The sequence below is a fragment of the Aethalodelphis obliquidens genome, unplaced genomic scaffold (genome assembly GCF_003676395.1).
Source record: "Aethalodelphis obliquidens isolate GAN/ISIS:26980383/991018 unplaced genomic scaffold, ASM367639v1 scaffold11, whole genome shotgun sequence".
Taxonomy (NCBI): Eukaryota; Metazoa; Chordata; class Mammalia; order Artiodactyla; family Delphinidae; genus Aethalodelphis; species Aethalodelphis obliquidens.
Genome location: NW_020837955.1, coordinates 44395935 through 44409783, shown reverse-complemented (window position 1 = coordinate 44409783; position 13849 = coordinate 44395935). Strand labels below are relative to the sequence as shown.

General features: G+C 48.6%; 1 protein-coding gene across 7 annotated transcripts in view; it reads right to left on the bottom strand.

Annotated features, from left to right (window-relative positions):
• The window catches only part of PPP2R2D (protein phosphatase 2 regulatory subunit Bdelta), a 45737-nt gene that overhangs the window by 12382 nt on the left and 19506 nt on the right, over positions 1-13849 (bottom strand). For 5 of the 7 annotated variants that reach the window (XM_027112976.1, XM_027112978.1, XM_027112980.1 and 2 more), the window contains exons 3-5: positions 6661-6758; positions 2734-2899; positions 2214-2326 (exon numbers count right to left, since the gene is read on the bottom strand). In XM_027112976.1, the coding sequence (XP_026968777.1) occupies positions 2214-2326; positions 2734-2899; positions 6661-6758 (377 nt within the window). Of the gene's footprint in view, positions 1-2213; positions 2327-2733; positions 2900-6660; positions 6759-6911; positions 7015-7823; positions 8289-13849 lie in introns of those variants that run through there. The other 2 variants (XM_027112977.1, XM_027112974.1) reach the window with 2 other exon arrangements.

Genomic DNA, 13849 nt, shown 5'->3' with positions numbered 1-13849 from the left:
CAGCATCACTGACATCTAGTGGGGAGGAAAACAGAAGCTTTAAAATCAAAATAGAAAACTAAAGTGTGCTATTTTTTAAATTAAAAACCCAAGGAGTGTACCTAGAAAGGGTAGGAGAGAATCTCTTAATTGAGTTTTCTCCAGCCAAAATGCTGTAAAAATGAACTTGGGGAAACATGTATAAAAATACTCCCCTCATTTTAAACCAGCCAAGTGCTGAGCACACGCTTCCCTCCTCTTGTGCAGGAGCTGTTGGTTCCACAAGGGACAGGACAGACCTGTCATGCCCTCTAACAAGTCTCTAATTAATCAAAACGCGAAACAACTGTAATATGGGTAACAGAAGGAGCCCCTTTCTGGCACCCAAATAATTTAAGAGGAGAACAAAATTTCTGTTCCCCTTTCAAAATTTTGTTTTCCTCTTAAAGTTCAAAGGAGTCCATGAACTCACAAAGGTAAATCCACATACAGAGTGACCTGGCCTGCGATCTCTCCCCCACCGCAGCCCACCCTGCAACTGTAATGACCTCACACCTGTCACATGCTTCGCCATGGCCACGGACGAGACCAGCTTGGTTAGGCTAATTGTAGAACAGCAGCCTTGACCAGAGTGAAGACTGGGCCTCAGAAGCCCTTACAGACTTCCCACAGCTGGGACGGATGTGAGCATCACAGTGGAGAAGCAGGCCTGGCTGGGAGGCAGGGGGCTCCCTGGAGAGGGGGAGCGTGTCGGGCCGGGTGCAGGGGAGAGGCGGCCGAGACAGGGGATTCAGGTGCACCCACAGGGCACCCCAGGCCTCATCCTTCCAGCGCACTTAGTTTCCAAGGAGCAGTTTACATGGTGGTAACTGTAAAACTAGTGTTACTGTCACCAACAGTGATCTGCCTACAAACTGTCACTAATTCACGGGTGGGAAAGCAGCAGCATGGCACAGAGAAACCACCATTTGGATCAGAACATCTTGGTTCAAAGTAGGGTTTAGATTTGAGCAAATTACACAGCTTTCTTGGCCTCAACTCCCTGGAAACAGGGCAATACCACTGACCTACAAGTTCCCACCCCGCCCTTCGCCTTGGCAGTGCTTACCTGTTACACCCTGTGCTCCTGTCGGGAGCACCCCTGCACGCTGGGCTGCGACTCCGTGCTGCGCGCCTGCTGCCCCAGCACCTGCGTGCGCGCGGCCAGCAGAGCACGGGGAAAGAGACCGAAACCCACCACACACACCCTGGCCGGGGCCCTGCAGGGAGTGGGATGGGGAGCTTCCTGCAATTCCGTGCCCTCCTCTGTAGCTCCTCAGCTACCAATACAATGTGTCCACCCACTAGGTCTTCACCTGATAGATCGCACTTCCACAAAGGTTTTAAACCTCTCTGAAAAACCAACCAACTGGCCAACAGCTTTCTAATGAACCAGGCGGTCGGTTCAGGGAGCGCCTCTAAGTCACCGCTGGTCTCCGCTGTGGCCCGGCCCATCGGCAGCACCCTGGGGTCTTAACCAGGGCGCATCTGGGCAGGATTCAGGCTTGTTTAATCTCCTTCTCATACTCCCTTTAATTAAAGGCACCACCCCAGGACACTCTATTTTAAGTTGTACTCAATTTCATAGATGTTAAAATGTGAAAAAAATCGAGGTATTAGAATTGATAAAACACAGTCATTTCATACTGTACCTAGGGGCACCAAAGAGGGAGTGAAGAATTTATTTTAAAAAAAGAAAAAGAAGAAGTAATGCTGCTCATGGATTGATGGGCAAAGAATTCTGGTCAGAATCTGCCTTAGCTAACTCAGAGGAAATCCAGTGAAGGCCATCCTGCTGGTCCACAGGTCATCTCTCAATCTGCAACCCGCGCTGCTTCCTCCAGGGAAGTGTGCCGAGTTCCATCTGCTCCAACCCCACCAATGTGCTACTCTGAACCTTCAGAGTGAAAGGCAGTGGATGTTTTTAGAAAGATTTCTTATGGAATTAAACCAGAGTCTTTTCTTTAGTAGTAGTATATTTTCTGAAGATGTGTGACTTTTTTGTTTTCGTGAGAATACAAGGACTCCCATTTTAACAAGTATACATAAAAATGATTACAAATAACTTTCAAGATCAAGAAGACAGATCCCACAGTATTTCTATTTAACAGTATTTTCTAAACAGCTGACTTAAGCATCATTACTGATTAATTTATGACAAGTATCGGCTAGTTGAAAGAAAATGTGACGTATACCCGTAGTGCCGTGATTCTAAGTGGATCTCGAAGTCGTCCATCTTCATCTTTTAAGTTATAGCCTTCTGCTCTTTTATCCCGTTCACTTATTTTCCATAATTTAATAGTTTTATCTGAAAATAAAAACCTCATTCTCCATATTAAAAGAAAAACCATATATCATGCACCACTATTAGTTGAGTATCATACAAGAAAACTCTGTGGTTCTATGCTGGTTTAGAAGCTAGGAGTATTTGAACATTAGTACTTCCAGTTGTATATGAACATTTTGTTTCCTACAATAAGTAAAGATGTAGAAACGTCTGCAGAGTTGAGAAATGTAATACTGCGAGTGTGTGTGTGTTTGCGTACTTTGAGTTTTCAACCTGAGTTTTCTTCCTGCCTACCTAATGCTTTACCCTCCCCCAAAGTTTAAAGCAGAGGTAGCCTCTAGAAGGGCTAAAATCAAAAAGAATCTACACACAGAAAATTAAAAACCCAGCCTTAACGCAAAGGGCCGCATAAGGAGAAAAGCTCTTACCGTTTGTAGAGAGCAGAAAACGAGCAGCGCCCTGTTGTGGTAGCCACCTAATCTTATTAATTTTTTCTTCTATTTCTAGACTCTTCAAATAGTCAAACTCTGGTTCGTGACTTTGAAAGGTACTGTAAACGTTATATTCCCCCCTGGAATGAGGGCGGCTTTTATTCTGCAAGGAAACATGAAGCCATTTTAATGAACAAAGTACAGTGCAGAGAAACTTCAGTTCTCCCAATGTGAATATCAAATGACCACACACATTTTTAAAAGTTAATAAAAATCCTGGGTCAAAAAAATGTCAAACAGATGACGCTCAGAATTACTTTACTTGGAAGAAACAAATAAGAGAGCTGACTCCGCAGCTTCCTCTTGCACTTCCGGGCATCTGCTCTAGGGCAGGGTGTGGAGTCGAGCTTCCCTGCCAGTACACTGGCTCTGGCTGCCTCTGTGCTACCGCTACCGGGGCAGCTCTGAGAGAGGCTGAAGGGCCCACAGAGGCGGCAGCGGTTGCCATCTGGCCCCGTGGAGAGTCAGCTGGGCCGGCCCAAGCCCTCCAGGGCTGAGCCACGGGGACGCACACTTCCCCGTCACCTGGGACAGCCAGCAGCACACAGCTGCGCCGCCAGGGAAGGGGACTGCCAATCGGCAGAGTCACAAACGAGCAGTTACGGCAAAGGAGCCACGGAGGGCAAATCCTGCAGCACGTGTAAGAGAAGCAAGCTGTGCAAACACACCCACAGGAAGATCCTCTTATGAAAAACGTCAACACACACGACAATTCTACACGTTGCAGTAAAAACAAAAGGACAAGCTATGGCCAACTCGGGGGAGGCAGAGGGATAATAAAATAGGATGTGGAAGTAACATGGAAAGACAGAATGGGGGAGGGGCACAGCGTGTGCTTCACCTACACGCCCAGGGTTTCCTTTTCTAAAGGAATAAAAGCCCGAGTGGTGGGTTCATAAGTATATTTATATTAATCCCTGAAATCTTCTGCATGTCCAAAATGACATTTTCTATGAAATAGTAAATATTTCATAATTAAAACTCAAGGAGACCAGTATTTTAATTCTTGTTCTATAACCAGTATCTAAAATCTTACATTTTTAACACATTAGTGTGTGTGTCAAGTAAATTGAACTAAACAAATAACCTTCACGTCTAGATAGATACCCCTTTACGTTTCTGAAGCAAGATCATGTATTATGAGAAAAATCCCCCCAAACTCCCTCCATCTCTCTACCGCGCTGCCCCTTGCGATCAAGCGATCCTCAGCAGGACCGTGGAAATCCCTGCCCCGTGTCCCACGGGTGTGCTGGACTACAGGCTTATGCTATTCACACGACTCTCCTGCTTCGTGGCCCTCACGCTCTCTATGAAAAAGCCTAATACACCAACCGGTACTTCTAACTCTCAAGTGAACAAACCGTGACTGAAATATTTAAAAGGGAAAATCTGTGGAATCGGTCAGTCCCATGCTTCAGACACGAGTCCCATCACAGCGCTGCCCGTCCTTCCCAGGCCACTCTCTCCGGGAACAGCGCCCTGCCTCTAACGCTGCCACTAACTGCCCTGATCTCTGCCCTCAACTCCTGAAACCCAAGGCCCCTGCTAATCCCCCGGCCTTGTCCTCCACCGGAGACCTCGCATCAGCGCCTGAGGGCCTGTCCAGGGAGAGGGAGGGACTCTGAGGAAGGCTGGCAGGGCACAGTGACTGGACTCTCAGCAGGAGAGTGGGGCGGGAGCTGCCGAGACTGCTGGTCCAGCTGCGGGGAGCATGGGGATGACGAGGAGGCGGGCCTCGCTTTGTCTGGGAACATGCTGATTCCCAGTTACAGTTCTGATGTTACTGGACGGACCATGCAGAGGGACGGCATTCTGCAGAGGGGTGGGAGCCACGGAGCCACGTCCACAGACTCTGCTCGCCCCAGATTGACACGCTAGAGTCCCTTGGACAGAGGGCTCCACCACTAACATGGGAAAAAAGTTCGAAAATCACGTTGCCATAGTTTCCGATGGCTCCCTCCTGACTGAACGTCCTGCACCTTCCCCAGCCAAGCAGGGTGCTGCTCTATCCTCCAGGAACCTCTACGCTTCACTGATGCTAAAACACATATTTTGACACCTCTGAAAGCTTACTGCAGTTTCTAATCGAGAGCTGCTGCAGTTTAACAGGCAGCAGCCTCATCCCACTGGTGCTGCAATATCATCAACTGTCTCTTTGATGATGGATGAAGACAGAGTCTTACCCACACTGGAAACACTCCAGTCCACAATGAGGATTATACAGCAACCACTAAAATATCTGAAAGGCAGATGGGATACAAAACCTCTTTTTATATTAACCAAAATACGAAGAAAAAGATGGGGAAAAAAGTTGCCCAGGATTTATGAAGTTACAGTTGGTCGGGCTCATCAAATTTAAACAATTTTAGGGACCTGCTACTGTACAAAACTGTAGCAACATTGACTTAATACATCTTCACTGAACACAATATGATAACTTCTCAAGACTACAATACTTAACACATTTTATAGCAAGATGCTTGAGTTTTATAATCTTTCATATTTGAAGCTAGCATATTTCTAGGTTTACACAATGACCCCCGAAAACAAGAAAAAACTTCATTTTCTAAAAGGACATTATTCAAATGGCAGACTTTACGGAGCTAAAAGTGAACTCTTAAAGTTAAGATAGCTATGGCTAAGTAATCTGTTAAATAATCCTTCTGCTAAAAGTATGATTCAAACACCGCCACCGACTTTTATTTGTTGAAAAGTTCTTTGTAAGTAGCACTGTGATGATCCACCTCCAAGATTATATCTAATTATAAACTTATCATATTGTGAAGATTTAGAAAGATTCATGATAATATATATGATATTCACAAAAGAATTCTCACCATCCCGAACCAGAAAAAATACAATTAAAAAATTTTTAATCAACATTGGAGCTGTAACAGGTATATTTTAACCAGGAGATGTTGTGGGCCCAGGGCTTGCCCCCTACAGACGCCACCAAGTGCCCCTCTGCAGTGCAGGGCTGGCACTCCCCGCCACAAGGAAGGGAGCAAGGGCCCACCCGCCTTGACACCAGAGTTGTTTTACCACAAGAAGTTAGAGGGCAGAATTTGGAGATGAAAAGCAACTGCACGCCTACCAGCTAGGAAGCAGGCAGGAGGGGCGCTCTGTCACGGAACCCCCGGGCCTGGCTGTGCTGAGGCTCCCGCCTGGGGCGCCCGCACAGCAGAGCCTCATCCTGCCTTACTGGGCACTCGGCGAGGCCTGCTCGCCAGAAACGAGAGACGACAGGGGCTGGCAAGGCCTGGCGATAGCTCCCATTCTCCTCTTACGTGTAACTGACAAAGTAGCGCTCCTCTCCCCTTTTCCCCCAGACGGGAAGGACCTAATAGCCAGTGTTCGTGAGTGAGGCTCATCTGTGGCTCCTCCAAGGCCCGTGTTCTGAGGCCCCAGCCCTCGAGGGTGCGGCCAGTGCTGCGGGGCACTCAGAGTGCCTGCACCGGCCAGCAGACCCTGGGGCTGGAGGCCAGCACCTCCATGGCCGGTGAAGGGGTTTCATTTCCTCCGGGATGAGAGCAGACAGATCCAGAACCCCAGCAGCCTACACCCTTCACTTGGTCTGGCCGCCACCTGTGACAACTTGGGGCGGGGAAAGGACTCTCCGCCCGCCCTACAGATGAGGGCACTGGGGGCTTAACTGGGACTTGGGGGCTGTACGTCCGTGAGTGGAAACACAGGTCTTCTCGTTCGCCCCGAGATAATTTCTGAAAGAAGATGCTAAATGGTGAATGTGATATAGTGGAATCAAATGAAATTAGACACTGGGAAAATAACTGTGCTCCCTTCCTTACAAGTGATGTGAGAAGTGCTGGATGATCCCACTTGGTTCGTGGATTGTACATTACTGACCTCTTGTTCCCGCTGGAAAATAACCACTCTGCCGCCCTTGTCTCCTGTTGCAAGAAGGTCTCCAGAGTGACTAAACTCCACAGTCGAGATGACATCAGCTGTCAGACAACAGAAGCAATTTACCAGTTTATGATTCTGAAAGGGGTTGTAATAAATATTAAAAACATCAATAAAAAGGATCAAAAGAAAGGTACACACATAAAATTTCCTCCAAGGATAAAGCAACACTTTCGTGGGAAACTTGTAATTACCAAGCAGCCCCTTCTTGGTTCTGGCGCCCAGAGCCCATGTGGATTTATGGGTCACTGATCCAATGCCTGGTCCCTGGCACACCAGCATTTATCTAGACTGGGTTGTCTTGATATAAGATATAGGGTAGAAATTTAGGAAATTAATTTTGAGAAAAAACAAAAACAGATAAAAGTTGGCTCTAGAAGACTGCTGCCTAACTTTATAATGCATGCCTGAATTACCTTTAAAAATAAACCTGATTCTTACATTACATTAACACGGTGACTGGTTGGCTTCTGTACAAAATAACATTACAGACAGTACCTAGCTTACTGTCTGGGTAAAGTCACTGCCATTGATAACGAGGACATCGTTACCTAGTGAGACACTGCTGGTCAGACACCGAGATTTCTACACCATCAACACCAAGATCTGGACACCAGCTCACAAGGGGTAAAGGCCACAAGGTACAAAAACGAAGTCAAGCCTAGAAAAGTCTCAGGTGTCCTAAGGTTAATACTTCAGGTAGAGGAAACGGATCTGGATTTATGACACAGACTACTGAATCAGAAAGAATATCCCAGGCTGGGCTTTAGGGGAAAACCACTTTCTCCATAGTTCAGATTTGCTGAGCACTAAGAATCAGACAAAGGTACGGGCCTGGTCTCCCAAGGGGCTGCTGTGAGCTTGTTTTCTGACTACAACTGGACGCTTCACCTTAGCTGCCGCAGAAAATCTCCTCTCTGGCTGCTCCGAGGAAGGGATGGACCACTACCGCCCCATCCCCGCTGCCGGGGCCCCAGCTCAAAGGGCATATCCTTCCTACCAGCAACTGAAAATGACCTCTCTAGGGTGCCAGGGCCCCAGCATCGTTAGAGGTCGTTAAGTGTTTACACACAAATAGCACTAAACAGCTGTTATAAACGACCTACATACTAATGAGAAATGGACCGCAAAGTTGAAACTACTTGAAGAATGCTTCCGAAAAGTGGTCATAATATACTGCAATTCTTAAAGGTCTGCAATACATTTTTTTGTTAATATACGATATCCTTCCTGCAAAATAAGTTCTTACTGCATTGGTATGGTTTATTGACACTTAAGAGCACACCGAATTCTACCGCCTGGGATTCTTTTTTTTTTTTTTTCCCCTTAAATCTTCAGTAAGCCTTGGGGAAAGGATTAGGCTTCTTGTTAGAAGTGTCACTTTTTAAATTAAATTACCTGAAATAACCTAATTTGCTTAAGTGAAACTAAAATATTCTGTATTGGACTAAAAGGAACTAAAAATTTATGTCATTTATACCCAGGGGGTGCACAATATAATTAATGGTATTCTAGCTCTGTCAGTGATTTTCTTTCACTCATTCATTCATTCATTTATGGCTGCGTTAGGTCTTCGTTGCTGCACGCGGGCTTTCTCCAGCTGTGGCAAGCAGGGGGCTACTCCGTTGCGCGGGCTTCTCATTGCGGTGGTTTCTCTTCTTGCAGAGCACGGGCTCCAGGCACGTAGGCTTCAGTAGTTGTGGCCTGTGGGCTCTAGAGCGCAGGCTCAGTAGTTGTGGCGCACGGGCTTAGCTGCTCCGCGGCATGTGGGATCTTCCTGGACCAGGGCTCAAACCCATGTCCCCTGCATTGGCAGGAGGATTCTTAACTACGGCGTCACCAGGAAGTCCCTGTCAGTGATTTTCAAACTTCATTAAAATGGAGTGAATCTTTTAAGAAAAACTGCATGACTGCCAGTGGTGAGAAATTATTTTCATTAGGCTACGTAAATAAGTACGAACCTAAAATTAGGAATACCCTCTGCAGAATTTAGAAGAGCTCTAAAATCAAAATAAACAGACAAACTAAATACTAAAATTGCACAACCAATAAAATTTAAATCACCAGCATGAATTTGATGGGTATTACTGATGCCACAGAGTAAATGTGGTCCTGACTGAGGGCACCCAGTTGGGCATTTCAAAAGCACCGCGGGCTGTGCAGTGACTCAATTCTGCCACTTGTTCTGCCCCAGTGCCCCGCGGCTCCTCGCGTGGCAAGAGTACAGTGCCTTCGCGATGGCACAAAGAGCGGCGATGTCGCCCTTTGCTGCAGGGTGGCTGCCTGGAGGATGTGAAAACCATGGAGAAGGCCCAGCAGCCCCTGAGGAGCATCTGAGACTTGCAGTCAAGCGTGGGGGCAGGGCACAGGGGCCCCCCACCCCAAGGCATCAGGAGGATACGGGAAAGGTGTCCTCTGCCAGGCCGCCAGTGTGAGCGGGCTTCCCTAAGCGCCGTGGACGATGCTGGGGGCGTCTACGTGTGCATCCACGGCCTGGGGCAGGCTCCCTGCCAGATGCTGAGCACCGAGATGGCAGGAAGTCTATCTGCTCTGCTGAACTGCTGGGTCCCCAAGCCGGGCCCCGTCCGGTCAGGCAGGAGCACACAGCTACTCCCACTTCTGGTTTCCCAAACGCTGGCTGCCAGGAGTGGATCGTTTCCACAAGGGTTCCTCTCCAAAACACCAAAGCCCGAGAGAAAAGGCCTCGAGATTCAATCACCTGAGGTCCTTAAAGAAATGACCAGCCACAGGAAAGTCCTCCAGCTGAAAAGCCCACCTGCTCACAGACCTGCCTCTCTGCTCCACAGTGGCTCCACTTAAACAAGAACCGAGAGCTCAGGGTCGAAAGACCTGTGAGAGAAAACGTCACAACAAAGAAGGCACACGGAGGGAAGAGGGACGGTGCCCCAACAAAAGACCAGAGAAGCGGCAACTACCGCCGCAGGGAGCTAACCCCTAAGGAGAGCGAGGACGTCAGAATGTGGGCCTAGCGCTTGCTGAGGTGCCAGGTGCTCCTGAGGAACGCACTCGCCTGGACCCACCCAGGGAGCCTCACCACCGCCTGCGGGGCAGGCGCTGGGCACGTTACCTGCATCCCACAGTGCAGGGCGCCAGCACATCCAGCGGGGCCCTTAGAAGACAGCAGCGCCCCGAGAAAGGAAGAACGAGGGAGTGCTCCTGGAGACGCAAGGGGTAATAATAGTAATGTAAAAACTCAAGACCCCTTCCAAAGGGAAAAACAAAAAGACAAAGAAGTGGGCAACAGGAAAGAAAAGATAATGAGAGGATAGGTTTAGGTGGCCCATCACCCAGTTACCAAGTTCCAGAAAGATGATAGAAAAAAGGAAGGGAAACATCATCAAAGGAGTAAGACGAGCGTTCCCTTAAACAGCAGCAAGTACATTCCCAGGCTGACAGGGCACAAGGCGGGCCCAGCACAATGAATGAACAGACTGGCCCAAGGCCCATCTCTCTGAAATGTAAAACACCAAGGATAAAAGGGAGATTCCAAAATTCTCCAGAGGAAACAAACAGGTCACACACAGGAGGCATAGATGGCATCCCACAGGAGGCAGGAGAATGGTGAACAGAAGACCATCTACCCTCAAATTCTGAGAAGAAAAAATTTTCAACCTACAATTCTAAACCTAGCCAAATTTTCAAACAAGTTTGAGGGAGGAGTAGAGGTGTTTTCAAACATGCAAAGAGCAAAAACAACGAAATCCCTTTATCAGGAAACCACTGGAAGATGCAATGTGGCAAACTGACAATAGACCAAGAGGAAGGAAGACGGGGACCGGACACGCCAGCAACGGTGAGGAGGGCCGAGGCCGGAGCCACGAGGCCCGCAGGCCTGGAGGGGACTGCAGCCAGGAGAGGCCATCGGGGAAGGAAAGAAGGGCTCGGGATGATCTGCTGGGTTTGGGTAAAGTCACTGCTAGGTATCTGACAGATCTGCTGAGTGACTGTCTTTTAAAAAAGCACTGAAGACAGAGAACTAAGCATATGAAAAAATTAAGCAATCATTAGCTCTAGACAAAATGAAAAGTTGTATGAAAACGAAAATGTACACTTTAGTTCCGTGATGAACAATATTTACAAAGTCAGCACAATACTGATGTAACCAAGACTCACAAGAGAATTCTCTTAAAGCCTCTCTTTAGGGGAGGAGGGGAGTATGTGTGGGTGGAGGGTGATGTTAGCAAAAAGCCTAATCAATCATCAGTTACCATAACAGGAAGTCAGTACTTACTGTTCAAACTCCGATCAAAAGCCAGCAGTGTCTGACATTTCGCAGAGGCTGCTAAGGATGCTGGCAGGGGGCAGTTGGTAAGGAAAGAGGCACTGGATGTCAGACACCATTTTTACTGCGACACAGGGAGGCAGGGACAAGAAGTGGGGAGGGGGCGGACTCGAAGGGGAAATGTGGTCGCTGGGGTTTTTAAAGGACAGAGGATATAAAGTCATGTCCGTGTGCCATGGGCATGACGTGGCAGCGGAGGCAGAAGCGAGAACAGGGTTACAGGACGAGCAGGCAGGGACAGAGATGCAGAGCGCGAGCGGGGTGGGGGTGGGGCTGCCAGAAGGAAGGAGCAGGGATACCTGCATCTGGGGAGGAGGCCACGGTGCACACGGCACACACATGGCAGGCTGGGAACCTGAGCTTGGGACAATGAGAGCGCGTCCGACTATCTCTTTTTTCTATGAGGTATGAGAGGAGATGCACCTGCTAAGAGTCAGAGGGAGAGGTACAGGCAATCTGGGAGAACATATGAAGGAGGTCTTCTCAGAAAGTCAGGAGTGACCGCACTGGGGAAACGCAGGCCTGTCTCATAGCATCAATGCCCACGTGAGACTTGAGGGCAGTCTTCTAAATCCAGCACACGTCCTGAATGACTGCTATAAGCCGGTGCTGCACAGGCACTGGGGACACAACGAACAAGGCCAAGTCCCTGCCCTCCTGGGATGGACACTTCTGTGAATGAATAATAACCAGCACAGCGCCCGCAGCCGCGTGTTTCCACCCTGCCCGGTGACTCGGGTGTAGGCTGAGAGTAGGCAGATGCTCGGTTCAACTGGGTTTGGGGTTTTGCCAGGAGTGTGAACCCAGGGGCTGAGAGAGGCGAGAAGGTTAAGAGCGAGCCAGAAGTAACACAGCATTAGACCCTGGAACCCAGCTGAGGGGAGGGAGCAGAGCGGGGAGAAGGGTGAGGGACAGGGACAGACAGTACTGAGGAAGGTGCAGTGGGGGCAGGAGCCCAGCTGAGCTGGAAGCATGGGAGGGAGGCAGAAACCCCAGGGAGAAGCACCTTAAACTAAGATTTCAGAGGTGGTACAGCTGGTGACGACCAGGACGCACAGGGTTATGGACTAGCTCAGACGGGGCAGCACCGAGGAGATCTAGAACCATGCTACTGGATCCCGGAGCGCAGAACCACAGACAGATCACTTACACATACAAAGCCACAGAAATGAAGGAAGACAGGCAGCTGTGGTGGCAGATTCTGGGGGGGAGTATACAGGTGTTTGTTATATTATTCTTGTACTTTTCCAAGTTTTTAAGCTTTTCAAAACAAAAACATATAGATGTGAGTATTTCATTTCCTCTACTTTCATCAGTCTCACTGCCACTGTCTTATGTCCAAAGTGACCATAATCTCTGGCTGAATTATTGTGACAGCCTCCTAAGCGCCCCCCCCCCACCCCCACCTTGCCCCTTCGAGTCCAATCTCCATAAGGCAGATGAGGGATGTGTTTAAAGGAATAAGTCACATTACCACCCTGCTTAAAACCCTATCAATACTCAACTTTCACAATCAAAATGAACCCACAACAACAATCAGACGGGAGATGCAGTTTCCAGCAGTTCGTTTCATTTTCTCCCTCCCCTTCTCCTCTAGTTCAAGATGTGCAGGGCTACTTAACACCACCTCCCAGCCTGCGATCACAGTGTGTTCCCGATAAGGAACACAGCTCTGCTGACCTACACAGCCATCAGCAGGATGAACGTCTGCATGTCCCTCGTGAGACCACTACCCCCTTCCTCACTACTAGGAACTGCATTAGGACCAGTCCCAGGAAGTGGTCACTGTTAAAATCGTCATCTACTCCCCACTACGGTATCATCAAAACTAATCCTAGGCCAATAAAATAGGAAATGGCGTTCAACCTCTTCAGCCGTCAGGGAAAGAAGGCAAGTAAAAACCACACTGAGACACCACTACACGCCCAGGGAAATGGCTGAAATTAAAGACTGTTCCAAGTGTTTGCAAGGATAGGGAACAACAGGAACTCTCACACCCCACTTGTGGGAGTGAAAACTGGCAATGTCCACAAAAGCTAAACGTCCACACATCCCAGGACCCCACAATCTCACTCTAGATGCACAGCCACCAGAAACACATATGTGTACCATTAAAGCACTTACAAGAACGTTCACAGTAGCATGTTTGCAAGAGAAACGACTCAAATGTCCATCAACAGTAGAAAGCATGCCTAAATTGTGGAATGTTCACATGGTGGAGTACCACACAGCAGTGGAAGTGAACAAACAACCGCTGCACACAACAATACGGATGAGTTTCATGAAGAAAATACTAAGGAGTACTTACACCACGATCCTATTTATATTAAGTTCAGAAACAGGGGGATGGAATCCATAATGTCAGCAGCTGGGGTGGAACAGGGCTGCGGGTGAGGGTTAGGTGCTTTCTTGATCTGGGTCATTTCCAAGGATGTTTGCATTTGTGAACACCGCCGTGCTGCACACTTGGGCATCTCCCGTGTCCTGTTTACTTCTATCCATCTTCTCCACATTTGGCCCTGTGCTTCCCCAGCCTGCCTCGAGAGTCCAACCTCCCCAAGCCTCTCTCTGACTACAGCCTCATCCTCTCCTTGGAACGCTCCCTCCATCTTCTTGCTCTGAGACATGTTGATCCCTGAGCTCCCCCAAAGCCCTCTCCGGTGGCGGCTGTTTGCTCCCCAACGCCCGCTCACAGATTTTCGTCTGATGCTCCCAGACCACTGATCCCTCCTACTTCACAACACCCCCTTCACACCTTTTCCTCTCACACTTCCAGCACCTCTGTGGGACTCGAGGGACATTGTTCCAGCTAATGATTAAGAACTCTCC